Source organism: Garra rufa, chromosome 22, assembly GCF_049309525.1.
Source record: "Garra rufa chromosome 22, GarRuf1.0, whole genome shotgun sequence".
NCBI classification, from domain to species: domain Eukaryota; kingdom Metazoa; phylum Chordata; class Actinopteri; order Cypriniformes; family Cyprinidae; genus Garra; species Garra rufa.
Window position 1 is genome coordinate 17989179 of NC_133382.1, and position 18182 is coordinate 18007360.

The window sequence follows — 18182 nt, forward strand, 5'->3', positions numbered from 1 at the left end:
CACTGACAGGAGTAACGAAACTAAGGCAAAATGGCATATGCGAACTACATGACCCATAAAACTCAACTAACTCACGTGGTCTATGCTTCTGGGTCACGCTTCAGCGTGGAGTGTGCGTGTGGCTCTCACTTATTTCTCTAATAAAAAGTAAACGTTCTATACATTTGCGCTAGAAGAAAAATGTCTGTGTTTATGGATTTAAACATCATCAGCAGTAATGATAAGGACAGACTCAAAAGCGTCATAGAGACAGCTGCTCACCGTAAGTAGCAGTAACTTTAATAGTTATATTCACTGAAATTATGGTAACATCATTAGGCTGATACATCTACAGTACTTGAGTAATTATTTATAAGATGTTCATTAATAATTCATTTTGATTAAGCAAGTTAACTTGATTGGAAATCAGGTAGTTCTGTAGTGGTTGGGCTCTTCTAACTTGTCTAAGATGAAATTAGCTGGCTGTTAGTTTGTGTGAGCTGGTAGGCTTCTCTTGCACTAGCAACAAACCAACTACCAGTTGGTCGTTCCAGGTCTACTAGCTCATGCATTGGTCCGAATTAGATCAACTAGAAGCAAAATAAATGCATAGATCTGATGTACTATGGAGAAACAATTAATTCAGTTATAAACTCTTTATATTTCAGTTGGCTACTCAACAGTCGCAATAAACTATGTGGTTGAACCACTAAAGAAGAAACAGGTATGATATGAACTAGTAAGACTAACCTGTACATTTAAAATAAGTTTATGTAATAATTTTTTTCTTATTTTCTTGTATTACAGGAAATTCCAAAGCCACAGAGTGTGTCAGACATATTTGATAAATTCCCAGTAGTACAGGTAAATTACTTTTAATGTTTCCAGAACAAAGTATCAATGATAGATACTGTTAATGAATATTATCTGTTTTCTTTTCATAGGGCAAATCGTCTCCCATCAAAGTACTGAATCGTTTGACCATCATAGCCTCTGATGCATCTCATTTTGTAAGTTGCAAATTTGTAATGAAGAAATTATAAGACATTTCTGTCATTTACCATTCTACCATTTTATTTATATGATGAAATTTGTTGTGTTGTTCTCTTCAGAGACCAACCAATGAATACAAATGCTTCGACCTTGTGGCGGTGTATCCCAAAACAGAAAAACTCTTTCATGTAAGGGAAATTGCAATTCTGAATTAGCCTAAATATTTTCCAATTAGTAATATTATTTTCTTTAAATTTCAGATGACAACCATCAGCTGTGATATAAACTTTTCTTTATGTTTTTCCTTGTCTGTGTCAGGCAGCCTGCATGACATTTGATGTGGACATTATATGCATTGCAGTTGCTGAAAAACAGCCCTTCCTTTTTAAAAGAGCTCCAGTTAATGGGGTGAGTTATAGTATTTTATATCCATACCTGCCGGCAAACCAGATGATATTAAGCGGCATTGAGACTTTTATAGAGCTCTGTAATAAAATACAACGTTGTGAATATGAGGTCCTAAAGCAATGTTCCACACCAAAAGTAAAATTAATGAACTTGCATAAGGATGAGTTGGATGGACCACTTTTATGATATCCATTGTGCTTTTGCACTATTTTCAAAACTTGACAGCACCAGTCTTTTACACTTTTTATTATATATTTAAATATCACCATGTATGATTACTCTTTTATTGTTGGTCACTTCAGGCTATTGACAGGGGGGTTGTCTTTGAGACCTGTTATGCGGCAGCCATCAGAGACAACACTATGAGGAGATACACCATTTCCAATGCCATCAACCTCATTGAAATTTGTAAAGGAAAAGTATGTCATCCCTTTTTACACATAAACACCCTTAAAATGTCTTAAGCTGATTCTGAAATTACATTTATTTTTTTCTCACAGAATATCATAGTGTCCAGTGGAGCAGAAAAGGTAAGTTTTTGTAAACTAATGTATCATTTTGTGTTATTGAATTGTATGACAAGTGTAACATTGTTGTCTTTTCTTCTTTTTCTTAGCCTCTTGAGTTGAGGGGCCCATATGACATTGCAAATTTGTATCCTTTTTTAATTTGTCTATAAATATGGCATTGTACTTCTAAAAGGCACTGTATCTGTGTTGATATGTTCCTTCATTGAGATTTCAGAGGGCTTGTTTTCGGCCTGTCTGATGGAGATGCCAAAGCCGCCGTTTCTATTAACTGTCGATCTGTCTTGCTTCATGGAGGTAAATGACTGGAAAGAGAAAAACTATTTCCCATTTCTCTAGTGCAGGCATAAATCTATGCCAAGTGGTTTTGTTTGCCATTAGATTGCTTAGTTGATTTGCTGAGTATGCATTTATATGATGGGCATGAGAGAGGTGGTATTGATCTTTCAGTTTCTTTGATATTAGATGTAAAATGTTATATCAATGTTCATTGGTAATTTTCATGATTCTGATTTTCAACAGAGACGAGAGCCACTGCGTCTGGTGTTGTTTACACCATGAAGAAACCAATAACTCCCCAGAAGCAAGAAGAAGAAACTCCAGTATCTAAAAAGTCAAAAACTGATTTAGCATAGTCAGTATTCCAGCATTTGTGTATATTATTTTTTGTTTGTTTGTTTGTTTTAATGAAGAATAATATTTCTTTTTTCTTCAAAATCTTGCAATCCACTTTAAATTGAAAGATGATACAGATCTTTCAAAAATGAATTTTATTTAGTCAAGCTTTAAAAGAATTGCAAACAAAATTTACAGATAAATTAAACTAGTACAAAATTGCTCATTTCACATTAAGTGCATTATGTAATAAATTACCATTTAGAATATCAAAAAAACTCCATCAATCATGCTTAGACTTAATTTAACAAAAGAGCAATTTTAGGCAATGCATTTCCATGTGAAGAGGAAGCTCAGTCTCTCATTCCTTTCTGCTTTATCTATGCTTTAATAAAAAAGTTAAAGTACTGTGCCTCAGTTTCACACCTTTCCTTTTAAAAAGGCATAATGTCATGCATGGCTCAATAAAATACCTTCCATAGATATCAAATTATAATTTGGCAATATAAAAATGCAGGTTTTTGAGTTTATAATGCTTAAAGCGGACATGGTGCTCAAGTATTGCTTCTACTTTTTACCCTCCTTAAAGTTGTCAAAGATAGATTTAGCTCCATTCTGCCACTCGCAAACACTGTTTATTGGTGACTTTCCCTTCTGGAGAAGACAAAGCAACGGTAATGAAAACCAAGCAATATTGATCATAAGCCTTTACAAAAATGTCTTGGCTACTTAAATTATTTTGGAGAGCTGTTTCCACACTAGCAAAAATAATACGCTTGCATAAGTACCAGAAGATGGCACTGTGCACAGCTTAAATAAGCATCCCAGTAAAATGTAGTGGCATTAAGCCATGATAATTGATTTCCTACATATTAAATTACCTTGTATTAGTATCTACAAGAATACTTACACAGTTCTTGAGTTTTAAGTCACCTCCGTGCAACAAAAGCAGCTGGATGAGTTTGAAGCGATTCAGTCTGACTGCATCATGCAGTGGTGTGTCACCCTCCTGAAGCAGAATGACATTTAAAGTGACCATTAAAGTGTTAATTAACTTTTATTAATGACAGTGTTGGCAAATTTCTTACTATGTCTTTTGCATTGACATCTGCGCCACAGTGTATGAGATGTTCAGCACATTCGTAGTGACCTGTCCTGACCGCTACATGAAGGGGGGTGCTGCGAAGCTGAGGACGTCAAGTGTGACCAAAAAAAAAAAAAAAAAAACAGTATGTGAGACCACACCAGCTATATTATTAAAAAAGGTTTGCTGTCAAATAACTAGTTTTACCTTGTCTCTGGAATCCAATTTTGCCCCCTGATTAAGTAGTGCTTCTAGAACAGGCAAACTGCCACCACGACAAGCCCAGTGAACTTCAGTTGCTAGAAGCTATTTAAACACAACCGTAAGAGTAAGATGATTCATAGATCTATTCTGTGAATTTGTTGATTTGCATAATATCAATTACAGAGGAATGCATGCAGCTCCTTTTTTATCTTTACACACAATACTTTAGTATAATCTTTTATTATTTTTTATAATCCATTTAGTTAAAATATAAAAACAAAACAAAATCACCCAGCACAAAAAAAAAAACAGGAAATGAGATACCTCCATGACATGTCAAGATTAATCATTTATAAATTATATTACTTTATAATACATGATATAATGAATTAAGTTATATAATTTTAGACTTTTCATGAAAATGGTATAAAATAATATATTTCTATATTAGAACTTGCCAAGTGAAGTTTAAAATATTTTCCTTGTCAGTTATTAATGCAGGGGTGCCCAACCCTGTTCCTGGAGATCTACCTTCAGACAGAGTTCAGCTCCAACCATGATTAAACACAACTGAACCAACTAATTAGAAGAAGCACTTGATAATTACAGGCGGGTATGTTTGATCAGGGTTGGAACTGAACTTTGCAGGAAGGTAGATCTCCAGGAACAGGGTTGGGCACCCCTGTATTAAAGGTGCCATAGAATGGAAAACTATCTATTTACCTTGGCATAGTTGAATAATAACAGTTCTGTACATAGACATGACATACCATGAGTCTCAAACACCATTGTTTCCTCCTCCTTATATAAATCTAGTGTTTGCAAAAGACCACTGAAAAATAGGCTAATCCTAACATAACCGCCGCTCTGTGAGACAGACAGACAAACAGAGCAGAACTCATCATTATACATTCATGAACCTTCCGAATAAGGTAATAACATACCATTTCATTCTAGGGACAAATCCTAGGGTTGTAAATGGACCTGTTAAACCGTTTCTGGAGAATTTTGGCCCTTTTCTATGCCATATACCTTCTATGTAGATATCAGAGAACAATTTAAAACATTGTCAGTGCATTCTATGGCACCTTTAATGTTTGTATTCATAGAATAACTAAATGCAAACATATACTTAAGAATTATGTAAACATTACTCAATACCTTGTCTTTATTTTCAATTGAAGCACCGGCCTCTAGCAGCGTTTTCACAATCTCCACGTTTCCTTGTGAGCAAGCTCTGTGTAAAGCTGTTCGGTTGAACTAGGAAAAAAACATATATATGTTGTGTTTAAGTCCTTCAGTGCCATCAGGTGCCTTTTATTTAATATGTTGGGTAAACACTCACATTATCACAGGCATTTAAATCCGCACCTCTGGCTAGGAAACTTTTGATCATTGGCAATTTGTTATCTAGCGCTGCCTTCAGGAAGTCATCCTCGTCAACAAAATCATTCTGTGAGACAATGAGATGATTACTTGAGGGTTGAAATTTCTGATTAATGATTATTGTTTTAAAGCATGCTTACCACTATCTCTTTTTCAGGCTGTGTTTTGTAGACTGGGGTACTTCTTTTTGTCTTCTGACTCTCTTCTATAATTTCCTGGAGGTCATTTGTGCTGTTGTCAATCTGCAAAATCATTCAAGTATGATAAGGAAAACACACTTCTGATCACATATGCTTGCCAAGGTGTGCAAATAAAGGCTCAACAAGCTTATATATTACATTAAAACCATGACAGTGAATGACTTCACTGTCACAATGAAGATTATTGTAGGTTTTCAGATGATGGTCAACAGAGCTTTTGCATTCTTTAGATGAATGCTGTTCCACAGTGTCGTCCTGCACTTTGTTTTCACTTGTGATGTCTGTAACCTGAAATAACACAAAATGAAAACAAATTGTAGATTAAAGAAATCAACACTTAAAAGGATGAATGAAAGTTCTGTCCTCATTTACTCACCCTTATGTCATTCCAAACCTGTATGATTAACTTTCTTCTGTGGAACACAAAAGATCAAATTCATAAAATAATCATCATCATCCAAAAAAAAAAAAAAGGTATTTCCCCAAATATCTTTTGTGTTCTACAGAAGAAAAGCATATGTAGGTTTTGAATGACATGAGATTTTCGGGCGAACTATCCCTTTACAAACACTAGTGGTTATTTTAACACCAAAAGTTCAGTATAGGCAAATGTATAGAATCTATATAGATCTCTATTCAGATTTATCAAGCAGTTCAAGTAGTTTGAAGGGGATTTTGTCTTTAAATATTTCAAATAATATAATAAATAGGCCTGTTAATATCTGTTAAAAAGGTAACAGGAGCCCTGGACCTACAAATCCAAGAAACCCAAATTAAACTGAAATCCTGAACCAAAAGCATCAAATGAAACTATTTAAACTGCATAATGCACTAAAAGCTAACTGTTTTTAAATATACATTAAGAAATAGACATATAGGCTCCTACCAGCTCATCGTCCTGTAGGATTCCCATGATTTTCCTTGAAAATTCCTTGTGTCAAAGTTAAGGCATCCAAGCCAAGCATCACTTATATATGTGGTGACAGTTGGAGGAGATCATGCTCCTGTTGTTTAGCTGACTCCTCCCACCTCTCTCACTGTGATGTCAGATGCATTTTGAAGGGGGCTGAGAGTGAAGAAAACAACCATTTTCAAAAGTCAAATGCCTTTGGGAACATTCGAAGGAATGGAAAATAAACCTGTGGTGGAAAGTTGATGTGCCGCCATAGAGTCCCTTGTCTATCCAAGGATGACTTACAGCTGACTAGAAAGCCAAAGACACAGAACACCACTCCACATCACACACAAAGATGACAGCAAATGTTTATGAAGTTAAATGGAGGCATAACATCATAATCAGCGTTGACTGTCTCATATATTAGAAGAGTTGTCTTCGTTTATGAGCCTATTTTCTTCTTAGGTTTCATTACTTGCATTACTTCTGTTACGAGAGCAGGTAAAATTGTAGCACCCTGTGACTATTTTAAATTGAGCTGCCCATGAATCACTTAGAGTAATGAGTCACATGGGTGGTTGTCTTGCAGGACAGCTGCCATTTTACTAGTTTTCCACATGTCTAGGGCCTATAAACCTATGAAATGATGCAGTCAAGATGTGAAGAATTTGTCTGTTAAAATTATTATTGGTGGCATTGTATCATGTCTAATTGAGTGTAATTTTCAAAGCTTTCTTAAGAGCTGTGGGGGGCTACATACAGCATCTTTTAACAAGCTGAATGTTACACTGGTGTTAGACAGAGTACAGTAGTCAACATTTGAAGTGGATCTAAACCTTTCATTAAAACTGTCCTAAAAAATAATAATAATACTCGTTCTTGTCTTAGAACAACTTTGATTAACTTTTTTGATCCACTTCAGTATGTTGACTACTGAGGACTGGTGTCTTATCTTCGTTTGTAGCATCAGTGCCAAAGATGAGAAAATATTGCCAGTGGAGTCTAAAATGCAACATAAGGACTCGGATGTCCTATTTATTAATTTATTATAAATTGCATTATTTAAACTTCAGAGTGCACTAGTATCAAGAAGACTCAAGAAGTCAAGACTTGTAAAGAATCTGCAATGTTGCATAGTGGCTCACAAAACTAGAACTATTCCTCATTAATATGTTTTTAATTAGAACTACCAAGAAATAAACTGGAAGGGTATATAAAATTTAGGCTTATCAAGCTGTTAAATATTTTTTTTAAATCTAATTAAATGCAAATTATTCACACATCAACTTTATAATTTAAAGATAATTTAAATCCATTGTTGTGTTAAATGTGACCCTGCACCACAAAACCAGTCTTAAGTAGCACAGGTATATTTGTAGCAATAGCCAAAAATACACTGTATTTGTCAAAATTATCGATTTTTCTTTCATGCAAAAGTCATTAGGATGTTAAGTAAAGATCATGTTCCACAAAGATATTCTGTCATTTTCCTAACGTAAATATATCAAAACTCTTGACTTTTGACTACATTGCTAAAAGCTTCATTTGGACAAATTTAAAAGTGATTTTCTCAATATTTAGATTTTTTTGCACCCTTAGATTCCAGATTTTCAAATAGTTGTATCTTGCCCAAATATTGTCCTTTCCTGACAAACCATACATCAATGGAAACTTGTTTATGATGTATAAAAAAGACCCTTATGACTGGTTTTGTGGTCCAGGGTCACAAATGAGACAAGCATTAAACAGACTTTACAAAAAAGGTTAGGGTTAGGATTAGTAAATTTCTTATTGAAAAAGTCATTGAGTCATTCATTCTATTCATTGAAATAGAAATCATTGAAATTCATTGAAATTGGCTGATTTGCTTAGGAATTAAATTAATTGTTCACCCCGAAATAATCTTCGGAACAGAAATTAAGATAGATTTTTTAAAATTCTTTCTGACTCTTCATAGACAGCAACACAACTGATATGTTTAAGGCCCATAAAACAGTTCATGTTACATCAGTTGTTCATTTAGTTGTGAAGCCATGAAATTACTTTTTGTGTGCAAAGAAAACAAAAGTAGACTTTACAATTTCTTCTCTTACATGTCAGTCTTTGATCCACATTCAGGAGAGTACCACAACACTTGCGTGTGGTGCTGCTGACGGAGGAGCTGGCATTCTGACGTAGAACCGCGATGCACTGTGCCTTGTTTACAAGCAAAAGAAGACACATGTTGTACATAAAACAGTCTTTATCCAGAACAAAAAAGAAACTGTCACAAATCTTTTGCTATGCGTTTGGTACAACAGAATTTGAAATTTGAGATCAATCGAAATTGGTCCTAAAAAACCTTATCTATTGCAGTTTATTGGATGGGAAACGTACTATGTACTGTTCATTCATCAACTGAAAACAGCATAGACCAAAAGATCGAATGGGATTTTTCAATCGATATTGGTCCTAAAAATGAGAAAATATTAAAATCGCTGTCACTGCGGGGTGTGGTGTTGAACATAAAAAGTTAGGCTGTCTCATCTGTTCTCTTCAAAATAAATGCATAAGCCTATATCGTCATGTAGGTTCGTAATGAAAAATTTAAACGTGAACAGAAAAAAAAAACAAAAACAATTCAATGTGTTATAATTAAAATATGAAAATTAAAATGACGGGTATTAACAGATTATGACAGATTTTTTACGACCCTGTCCGTCAAAATTAAGGACAATGTTAAAGTCTAAAGCAAACCTCTGTCATAAACTTGTCTGAAGATTTCAATAGAGAGGATATTTGCAATTTTTTGCCCAGCCTTACTTATTTGAACCAGATTGTACAGATAATGAACTAATAGAGATGGATGTTCTACGCTGGCATGAACAAGCATCAAAGACTGACACAGAAGAGAAAAAAATGTTAAATAAAGTTGGTATTTTTGTTTTCTTTGTGCACAAAAAGTATTCTCGTAGCTTTATAAAATTATGGTTGAACCACTGACGTCACATGGACTATTTTAACAATATCCTTACTACTTCTCTGGGCCATGAACATGTCAATTGTGTTATTCAGTTACAGTTATTTAGGACCAAAACAGCACTTGCGTGATGTTGCTTAACTATATCATATGATATAAATATGAGACAAAAACTCATACAGGGGTATTTTTGGCTCAGTTGTTTGACTTTTGAGGACATATAACTGCCTTATAGGCTACATCACACAGTGAGTTGCATCCATGTTCATCAACAATCAACTGTAAGATAATCTACGCAGGTCTGGGGCTTGTGTGTTTATTGCGTTCAAACATTTTAATCCTGTTATTTATTCTTAACTAATTAATTAGATTAACACATTAAATCGACAACCCTAAAACATTATAATGTTGGTGTGATGGCATTCAGTATGGTGGACATCAGTTGGGTTCAAGTAAGGCCAAAGGCTATAAAACTGGTTAATAATTTAATAATCACATTTAAAAAAAAAAAAAAAAAAAAAACATAACGAAAACATTAATAAAAACCATTTAATTGTAAATCAAATCGAATAGAAGTTTTTGAATTTGCAAACAAAAATATAGTTGTGAACCTTCTGTAGCATTAAATGTGGTCTGGAATCCAATCTATACCCCTCCACTTTGGTCAGTAAGAAATTATAAGAGAATTATTTAAATGGCATTTTAAACAGTGCATTGCATCTCTCAAAACAGGTCAAATACACTAATATGGGAATCGTTTCAACAAGATTGTGAGACTTGTACATTATGTAATATTCTGTTGATGTATTTAGACCATAGGTCAGTAGGACATCTGATATGTGAAGCTTCCATGTTGTGTTTTTATCTGTCCTCATTCTCAGAGTGTTACGAAAATGCTTGTAAAAGATGATCTGTAACTGAACACATGAATATCTATCAACCATTTCTGGAGCTTGTAACAACCTAGTACCTACTCTTTAATGACCTCAGGTCTTACAGTCACATGCAACGCTTTAAACAGTTTTTTCAGGAAAGAGATCACTTGAAATTATCTACAGCTTTAAAAAATGTAATCAGTATTTTTGTCTGTAAAAATATCTAAACATCCCTAAACATGATTTAAGAAAAAACATTTTAAACTAAACACTCTTGCAGTGTTATGTGTTTCTCTAATCTGAAGGTATGTATCACATGTACTTCATGCTTTGAGTTTTCAGTCAGGTGGTACTGTGACTGATTTATCTACTAAATGGCACATGTGTGTTGAACTTGTCACCACACAGCTCTGGTACGGCATACCGTGAGCAATATTAATATGGAATATGAAATTTTAACCTTGTGCTGACACATTTTTATGTACTTGGGCTATACAAGCGATATGCAAGGCAGGTTTCCAAACCTTTCATCACACCTTTCAAGTGATAATATCATATGAAAATATTACTGTGTTGATGCAATCAATCAAAAAAAAAAAAAAAAAAAGTCGAGCATTTGAGTAATTGGCAGTGCAATAGGTCGTCAGCCGCCTGTATTAAACACCTAGGACTGTTTGCATTTTCAGTGCTTTACTAAAACAAGTGAATTAAAAAAAAAAAAAAAACTTGTCACACTTTCACAAGTTTAATAATAATGTACAACAGAGTGAAATGATGGTCATTTTTGGAATTGGTTGCTTTCATAGGTAACATTTTATATGTTCTTAATTCATAAATACGGTTAAAACATATTTTCACACATTTTGCATAATTGTTTTTGCATAATTTAAGTTACAGATATGTGCACAATAAAAAAAAAAAAAATCTATATTTATTTTCACATACACTGACACTGTAAACAAATGCATAAACCGTTGGGGAAAAAAAGAAAAACTTATTAGCAGCAAAACTGTTGTGGGGGAAACAGTTTACATAAATATTGTGTTTTATTGTGTTTTCACACAATAAATATTAAATGTTTAATCGTAATTCATATTATGTTTATTTGCGAATTAGTTATATCCTGTTGATATCCAAGTGTGTCTCCATTTTGGCCTGTCCCACTTTAGAGGCCTTGACCTTCTCAACTGTTTCCAGCAATAAAATAATACCACAGTATCAAAATCGTGACTATTGAATTGATATTCATCATTAGCTGTGACCAAATTTTGCATGCAACCAAAAGAGCATTTCTTTATTTAGTTTATTCAGTTTATTATTCACTTTATTTATATGTTCCAGGTCTTCTTTTGAACCCTATTTATGGAAAGTGCCTTGCAATTCTTCTATAGTAACATGCTGTAGATTTTTCATGTATATACCAACTTTTCTGTATTTTATGTAACACATATACATATTTGTTCTATTTGGTGGTTGTAATTGTATTTTCACAGTGCGATCAGTGTGACTGATGTGAGGTGCTGAGTGAGCAGACAGCAGTGGGACTGGAATGTGTGGAATGCCTCCTAATGAGCTGAGCCACTGAGAGGGATTCAGAACCCAATACATTTGAACCTTCTCCACATCAGTCTGCCAACAAGTAAGTCAGAAAGCAGAGTAGAACATATGCTAATTTTTAAATTGCTAATAACTAAATTGTTTTTACTGCTTGTTAATTTACATGAATATTTTCATCAATTCTGACTTTTCAGTTCCTGCAATTTGATTAGTCAATATGTAATATTAGCATTAAATATATTTATTCAGTGAAGCTGATTTGCTACACCTGTTTTATTAGGTACTGCATCATGCAAATCCTGTTCATCATAGGTTTAAATAGTTATTCTTTGTGTAAGTAATTGTAAAATTGTGTTAATTTATTTGTAGGAATTCATTCTCACATTTGAATCTGCATTGTGAGCAGAATCTATTTTTTTTTTTTATGTATTCAAGTTAAAGGAGAAGTCCGGTGTGATATTGACCTAAAGTGTATTGAATCATGATACCGAGTGTGAACGTACCTTGAATATCTCATCTCGGTTTGTGTCCTGCTGTCCGAAATCTGGGGTCAGTTAGCCGATGCTAACAACAGGTTGTCAATGAGAGTCAATAGGGCATCGAAGTAGCCATTTAAATAAATCACTGTTTTATGCCATTTACGAGGCACAAAGTAGCTCCACACTTCATTGGTAGACTTCCAAGGGCTCGTCACTCGACTTATAGTGACTAAATTCAAGATGGCGGCGGCCGGTGATTTTACTAAGGGGAATGTCTGTATAAATCTTCTCGTAAATAAACTACCGGTGCTTTTTCAAAGTTCTCAATGTCTCGTTTTAAATGTCAGGGCCCTTGGAAGTCTACCAATGAAGTGTGGAGCTACTTTGTGCCTCGTAAATGGCATAAAACAGTGATTTATTTACATGGCTACTTCGATGCCCTATTGACTCTCATTGACAACCTGTTGTTAGCATCGGCTAACTGACCCCAGATTTCGGACAGCAGGACACAACCCGAGATGAGATATTCAAGGTACGTTCACACTCGGTATCATGATTCAATACACTTTAGGTCAAAATCACACTGGACTTCTCCTTTAAGTGCTTCTTGTCTAGTTCTTGTGAAATATTTTTGTTGGCCACCAACTGTGGGAACTTTACAACATCCACTTTGGGTATGTCTTTGGGTTCATGGGAACTTGCCAAAGTTGGTAAGTCATTAAGTTCAAGCACTAAATGTCCACTAATATCCTGTGTCAAGTTGTTTGGCCAGTCCTTTTAACAAATACATTTATAGATAAATCACAACCTTATGTATCGGTTCTAATACTAATATTAAAAAATGTTTTAATCTGAAAAAGTAGAAAATGATAGGAGTAGGCAACACATCTGAGAACATGACACAATGAACACAATAAACACAAATAAACAAATGCTATTTTCTTTATATTATTTGTACTCTTGGTACATATCAATAAAGGTATCACATCAAGGATGGGTGTGAAAATAAATCTGCATGTTTATCCATTTGATCTTTTATTCAAAAAAAAAAAAATCTAACCTTTAATCAAATTTAAAAAAAAAAAAAACAAGTAAAGTGGGGGAAAATCACATTATGAAATATTGGCCACAGTGACCACAAAATTATTGGTACCCCTAAAAATTCTTATCAATAAAATATCTCTAAAGTAAATTCCCATTCATATTTGCATTAGGAACATGAAAAGATCACGGCTTCCTGTTTCACAGGAGTATACATAAGAGGGAACGTGTTGGGTAAGTTACTCTAAAAAAGTAATTAATTATTAGTTACTAATTACATATTCAACAGTGTAATTAGATTACTGTACAAATTACTCTCTCCAAAAAGTATTTAATTACTTATTACTATTTACTTTCGAAATGCTATATCAACCTCAACAAGTTAATGATACAAGGATAGACATGAAATGGTTGTTTTATTTCTTTGAAATAAATAATAGATAACTACATTTTATTCAATTATTCTGGTCACACTTTAGATTTGGGTCCAATTCTCACTATTTACTAACTATTAACTATGACTTTTGCCTCAATATACTCCTTATTACTGCTAATTAATACTTAGTAAAGTAGTTAAGTTCAAAAAGTGGGTAGGTTAGGGCAGAGCTGTACTGCTACTACCCGTGTCCACAGGTGACGGATAGTGGGACGGCCTCTAGATATAGAGATAAGGCGGGCACCACTCGTTCAAATAAGCAGCCGCAGACTAAACAGCGGCAGCGCTACGACGGTGTGGTGAAACTGCTCTGCGGCTCAACCAATTTCATCTTAAAAAAACCACATAGATGGCAATGTGATGGTGAGTCTGAGCCACCATTAATTAAGCCAGCAAGAAGGCTGGGCAGCAGCGGCCTCCTCCTCACTGCTAGTGGATGTACTCAATTCAGTGAATGAATGGAAACTGTGGATATACAGTGGCAGGCCCCACGTACCGTATTTTCCGGGACAAGACTGTCACTACTGCGCTTCCCATTGTCCCCGCCTTAAGGTGGTGAAATAACCAGGGGCTACCGATCTCAACTTGACATGACATGGCATGACAGATACAAACAGCACCAGGGTTAGAGCCCCTGATACCACAGGTGCCAACTGCAATCGGCATAAGACCGTTGATTTGCAATCAGTTACCTGCCATGCAACCTGGAATGTCATCACCCTGAATAGCCTGGGTTACCAGTTGGCATTTGTCAATGAGTTTGCTAAGTACAATTTTGCCACAGCTAGTACCACCGAGGCACGGCTGCCAGGCCATGAGCAGCGAATGGTCAGCGACGCTACCATGCTGCTCTCTGGTTGCATGGATCACACAAAGTGGGTGGCGTTAGTCCTGCGCCCACCGCTAAGAGACTCACTGGCAATGTGGCATCCAATCTCACCATGACTCCAGTATGCACGGCTTCACTATCGGAGGGGACATCTCTCACTTATAGTTGCCTACGCCCTAACAGAGGACACTGACACCACAGTGAAGGGACAGTTTCTTCGACCAGCTGGCTTCCACAATACAGTCTTTGCCAAAACACGACAAATTGCTTATTCTTGGTGACATGAATGCGAACCCAGGGCCAAGGACTGCTGGCTATGAAGATGTGGTCGGAGCATTTGGTGTGGGTACTACAAATGATAATTCAGGCCGTCTTCTTTCTCTATGCTCCTTTGAAAGCATAATGGCAACTGGGTCCTGGTTTCGAAGGTGAGATATCTATAGATTTATATGAATATATAACGATGGCCGCACTAGGAAGGAACAGGATCGTATCCTGGCATGACCACTATGCATTGTTAGATCTTGAGTTTTTCGTGGTGCAGAGGCACCAGCAAATAATGATCACCGCTATTAGTGATCAGAAATATTGATCAGAAGAAGCTTTGAAGAAAATTGGTGTAAAAGCTCGAGCCAGCTTAGCTGGTGACAAGGCAGAGTACAAATGCCTCCATAGTGTCGTTAGGGCCAAGGTAAAGCACAATCGTGAAGTATACTACCAGTCCATGGCTAACGAGGCAGAGGACGGGCCACATCAGAACAATTTAAAAGCACCATACAGGAAAGATAAAGGGCTGGACTCAAGGCACCACCCAGATTCTTAGAGCAGGTGGCTCAATATGCTCTAGCCAATATGATATCCTGCAGCGCTGGGGTGAATACTTCTTAAATGCACCATGCAATGCTCAGATCTGATCACTGAATCAACCTCAGCTCTTGATGATCCAAGTACAGTATCTCACAAAAGTGAGTACACCCCTCACATTTTTGTAGATATTTTATTATAACTTTTCATGTAACGACACTGAAGAAATGACACTTTGCTACAATGTAAAGTAGTGAGTGTACAGCTTGTATAACAGTGTTAATTTGCTGTCCCCATTAAAATAACTCAACATTAATGTCTAAACCGCTGGCCACAAAAGTGAATACACCCCTAAGTGAAAATGTCCAAATTGGGCCCAAAGTGTCAATATTTAGTTTGGCCACCATTATTTTCCAGCACTGCCTTAACCCTCTTGGGAATGGAGTTCACCAGAGCTTCACAGGTTGCTACTGGAGTCCTCTTCCACTCTTCCATGACAACATCACAGAGCTGGTGGATGTTAGAGACCTTGTGCTCCTCTACCTTCCGTTTGAGGATGCCCCACTGATGCTCAACAGGGTTTAGGTCTGGAGACATGCTTGGCCAGTCCATCATCTTTACCCTTAGCTTCTTTAGCAAGGCAGTGATCGTCTTGGAGGTGTGTTTGGGGTCATTATCATGTTGGAACACTGCCCTGCGGCCCAGTCTCCGAAGGGAGGGGATCATGCTCTGCTTCAGTATGTCACAGTACATGTTGGCATTCATGGTTCCCTCAATGAACTGTAGCTCCCCAGGGGCGTCAGCACTCATTCAGCCCCAGACATGACACTCCTACCACCATGCTTGACTGTAGGCAAGACACACTTGTCTTTGTACTTCTCACCTGGTTGCCGCCACACACGCTTGACACCATCTGAACCAAATAAGTTTATCTTGGTGTCATTAGACCACAGGACATGGTTCCAGTAATCCATGTTCTTAGTCTGCTTGTCTTCAGCAAACTGTTTGCGGGCTTTCTTGTGCATCATCTGTAGAAGAGGCTTCCTTCTGGGATGACAGCCATGCAGACCAATTTGATGCAGTGTGCGGCATATGCTCTGAGCACTGACAGGCTGACTCCTCCACCCCTTCAACCTCTGCAGCAATGCTGGCAGCACTCATATGTCTATTTCCCAAGCACAACTTCTGGATATGACGCTGAGCATGTGCACTCAACTTCTTTGGTTTGACCATGGCGAGGCCTCTTCTGAGTGGAACCTGTCCTGTTAAACCGCTATATGGTCTTGGCCACCGTGCTGCAGCTCAGTTTCAGGGTCTTGGCAATCTTCCTATAGCCTACGCCATCTTTATGTAGAGCAACAATTCTTTTTATCAGATCCTCAGAGAGTTCTTTGCCATGAGGTGCCATGTTAAACTTCCAGTGACCAGTATGAGAGAGTGAGAACGATAACACCACATTTAACACACCTGCTCCCCATTCACACCTGAGACCTTGTAACACTCAGGAGTCACATGACACCGGGAAAAGAAAATTGCGAATTGGGCCTGTGGAGTTCTGGAAGAATAATTTATGGATTGATGTGACCAAATTGGAACTTTTTGGACCTATGGATCAGCAGTATGTCTGGTGCAAAAAAAAAGCAGAGCTTATAAGCAGAAGAACACCATCTCCATTGCCAAACATGGTGCTTTGAAGTATCAGGCAATTTTGGCAATAATTGGAATGCCTTTGATGCAATGACTGAAGCTAATGATTAATGGACTTTCCTGCTGGACAATCATCCCAAAGTATACATCAAAATCTACTTATGCTTGGTTCAGAGATATAGTTTTCTTGAGTGGCCTGTTCAGTCACTAGATTTATTTCACATTGAAAATATTTGGTTGAATTTGAAGAAAGCATTGGCAATGTAAAAACCAAAGATTATCAGTGATCTGAAAGCATTTTCAGGTGAGGAATGGACAAAGATTGTAGTAGAGAGGTAACAGAAGCTTCTAAGCGCTTCCAATCAGCATTTCTGGTTTTAAAGAATAAAAGATTCTTCACTATATTTTACTTTTGAGGGTTAAACATGTCACCAATAATTTTAAACATGAATGTTTAGAGCAAGTTAAATATTTTTTATTATTATTTATCAACTTACATTCGCAGAATTACTCAAATGTGTATTAAACTTTCTCAAATAGTGTACTAATGCCTTTGTTGAAATGTTTTTTTTTACAATTTTCTTTTTCTCTGCAGCAAAAATGTCTTGCAGGTCAAGGGGGTTGAATAATTTTAATTGCAATTGTATCTATAACTTTTTAACATTGATATGAATATTTAATTATCCATATTTTAATTTAAGATATGTCAAAATAGCAACAATATGGATGCAAATTTTATGATTTCACCGAGGAGGTCATCTTGCCCCAAGGGGAATCTTACACCATCATTCCCTATTTCCATTTTTTTCATTGAAATGTTCATATTTTATTTTTATTAGTATTAATATTGTTTATTTAAAAACTTAAAACGTATTTAAAACAATTTTAAAGAAAACACTTACATTTCAAACAATATAATAGTAATTTGTGGGAAGATGTTTCTGGATAAGGTTATTTATTTATTTATTTTTGTCAAAACATTATCACTCATGCCGCTTCTTATTAATGCAAACCTGTCTGGCATGAACTGCAAGTCACATATTAACGGCAGGTACCTGTTTTGAATAGGTCATAATCATATTAGCGAACAGGTCTGCCACACGTGTGTTTTTTCATTGATAAACTGGTTCTAAACTGTTACTGGACTAGTTGGTAATTGAGGGCTGCGCCCTAGTTTGTGTCCAATCAGAGACAATCTGCCATGGAATGAATAAAACAGCAATGCGTAAACAAGAACTGGAAAGTCCTCCGCCCCCTTCCCCAT

General features: G+C 36.1%; 2 protein-coding genes across 2 annotated transcripts; one reads left to right on the forward strand and one right to left on the reverse strand.

The window, feature by feature from the left end:
• Window positions 1–104: 104 nt before the first annotated feature.
• rpp30 (ribonuclease P/MRP 30 subunit) lies at window positions 105–2987 on the forward strand. The gene is made up of 11 exons (XM_073828020.1): window positions 105–262; window positions 648–703; window positions 787–843; window positions 924–989; window positions 1092–1160; window positions 1291–1380; window positions 1683–1799; window positions 1881–1910; window positions 1997–2034; window positions 2125–2204; window positions 2430–2987. The coding sequence occupies exons 1-11, from the start codon at window positions 181–183 to the stop codon at window positions 2540–2542; spliced, it is 798 nt and encodes a 265-aa protein (XP_073684121.1). The 5' UTR covers window positions 105–180; the 3' UTR covers window positions 2543–2987.
• A 102-nt stretch (window positions 2988–3089) lies between these two features.
• ankrd1b (ankyrin repeat domain 1b (cardiac muscle)) lies at window positions 3090–16081 on the reverse strand. Its single transcript, XM_073827869.1, has 10 exons — window positions 15701–16081; window positions 11617–11754; window positions 5535–5684; window positions 5337–5438; window positions 5156–5263; window positions 4972–5070; window positions 3814–3912; window positions 3611–3709; window positions 3433–3531; window positions 3090–3176 (listed from the first exon to the last, which is right to left on the reverse strand). The coding sequence occupies exons 1-10, from the start codon at window positions 16079–16081 to the stop codon at window positions 3090–3092; spliced, it is 1362 nt and encodes a 453-aa protein (XP_073683970.1).
• Between the last annotated feature and the right edge of the window lie 2101 nt (window positions 16082–18182).

What these genes read in the sequence shown, in the direction of transcription:
- rpp30 (XM_073828020.1), top strand. Translation starts at nt 181, where the DNA reads ATGTCTGTGTTTATGGATTTAAACATCATCAGCAGTAATGATAAGGAC. An exon ending in AACCACTAAAGAAGAAACAG is followed by an intron (nt 704 to 786) that starts GTATGATATGAA and finishes CTTGTATTACAG; the next exon opens with GAAATTCCAAAGCCACAGAG. An exon ending in CCATATGACATTGCAAATTT is followed by an intron (nt 2,035 to 2,124) that starts GTATCCTTTTTT and finishes TTGAGATTTCAG; the next exon opens with AGGGCTTGTTTTCGGCCTGT.
- ankrd1b (XM_073827869.1), bottom strand. Translation starts at nt 16,081, where the DNA reads ATGAGTGCTGACGCCCCTGGGGAGCTACAGTTCATTGAGGGAACCATG. An exon ending in TTCACTGTCATGGTTTTAAT is followed by an intron (nt 5,439 to 5,534) that starts GTAATATATAAG and finishes ATGATTTTGCAG; the next exon opens with ATTGACAACAGCACAAATGA. An exon ending in CAATTGAAAATAAAGACAAG is followed by an intron (nt 3,913 to 4,971) that starts GTATTGAGTAAT and finishes GTGTTTAAATAG; the next exon opens with CTTCTAGCAACTGAAGTTCA.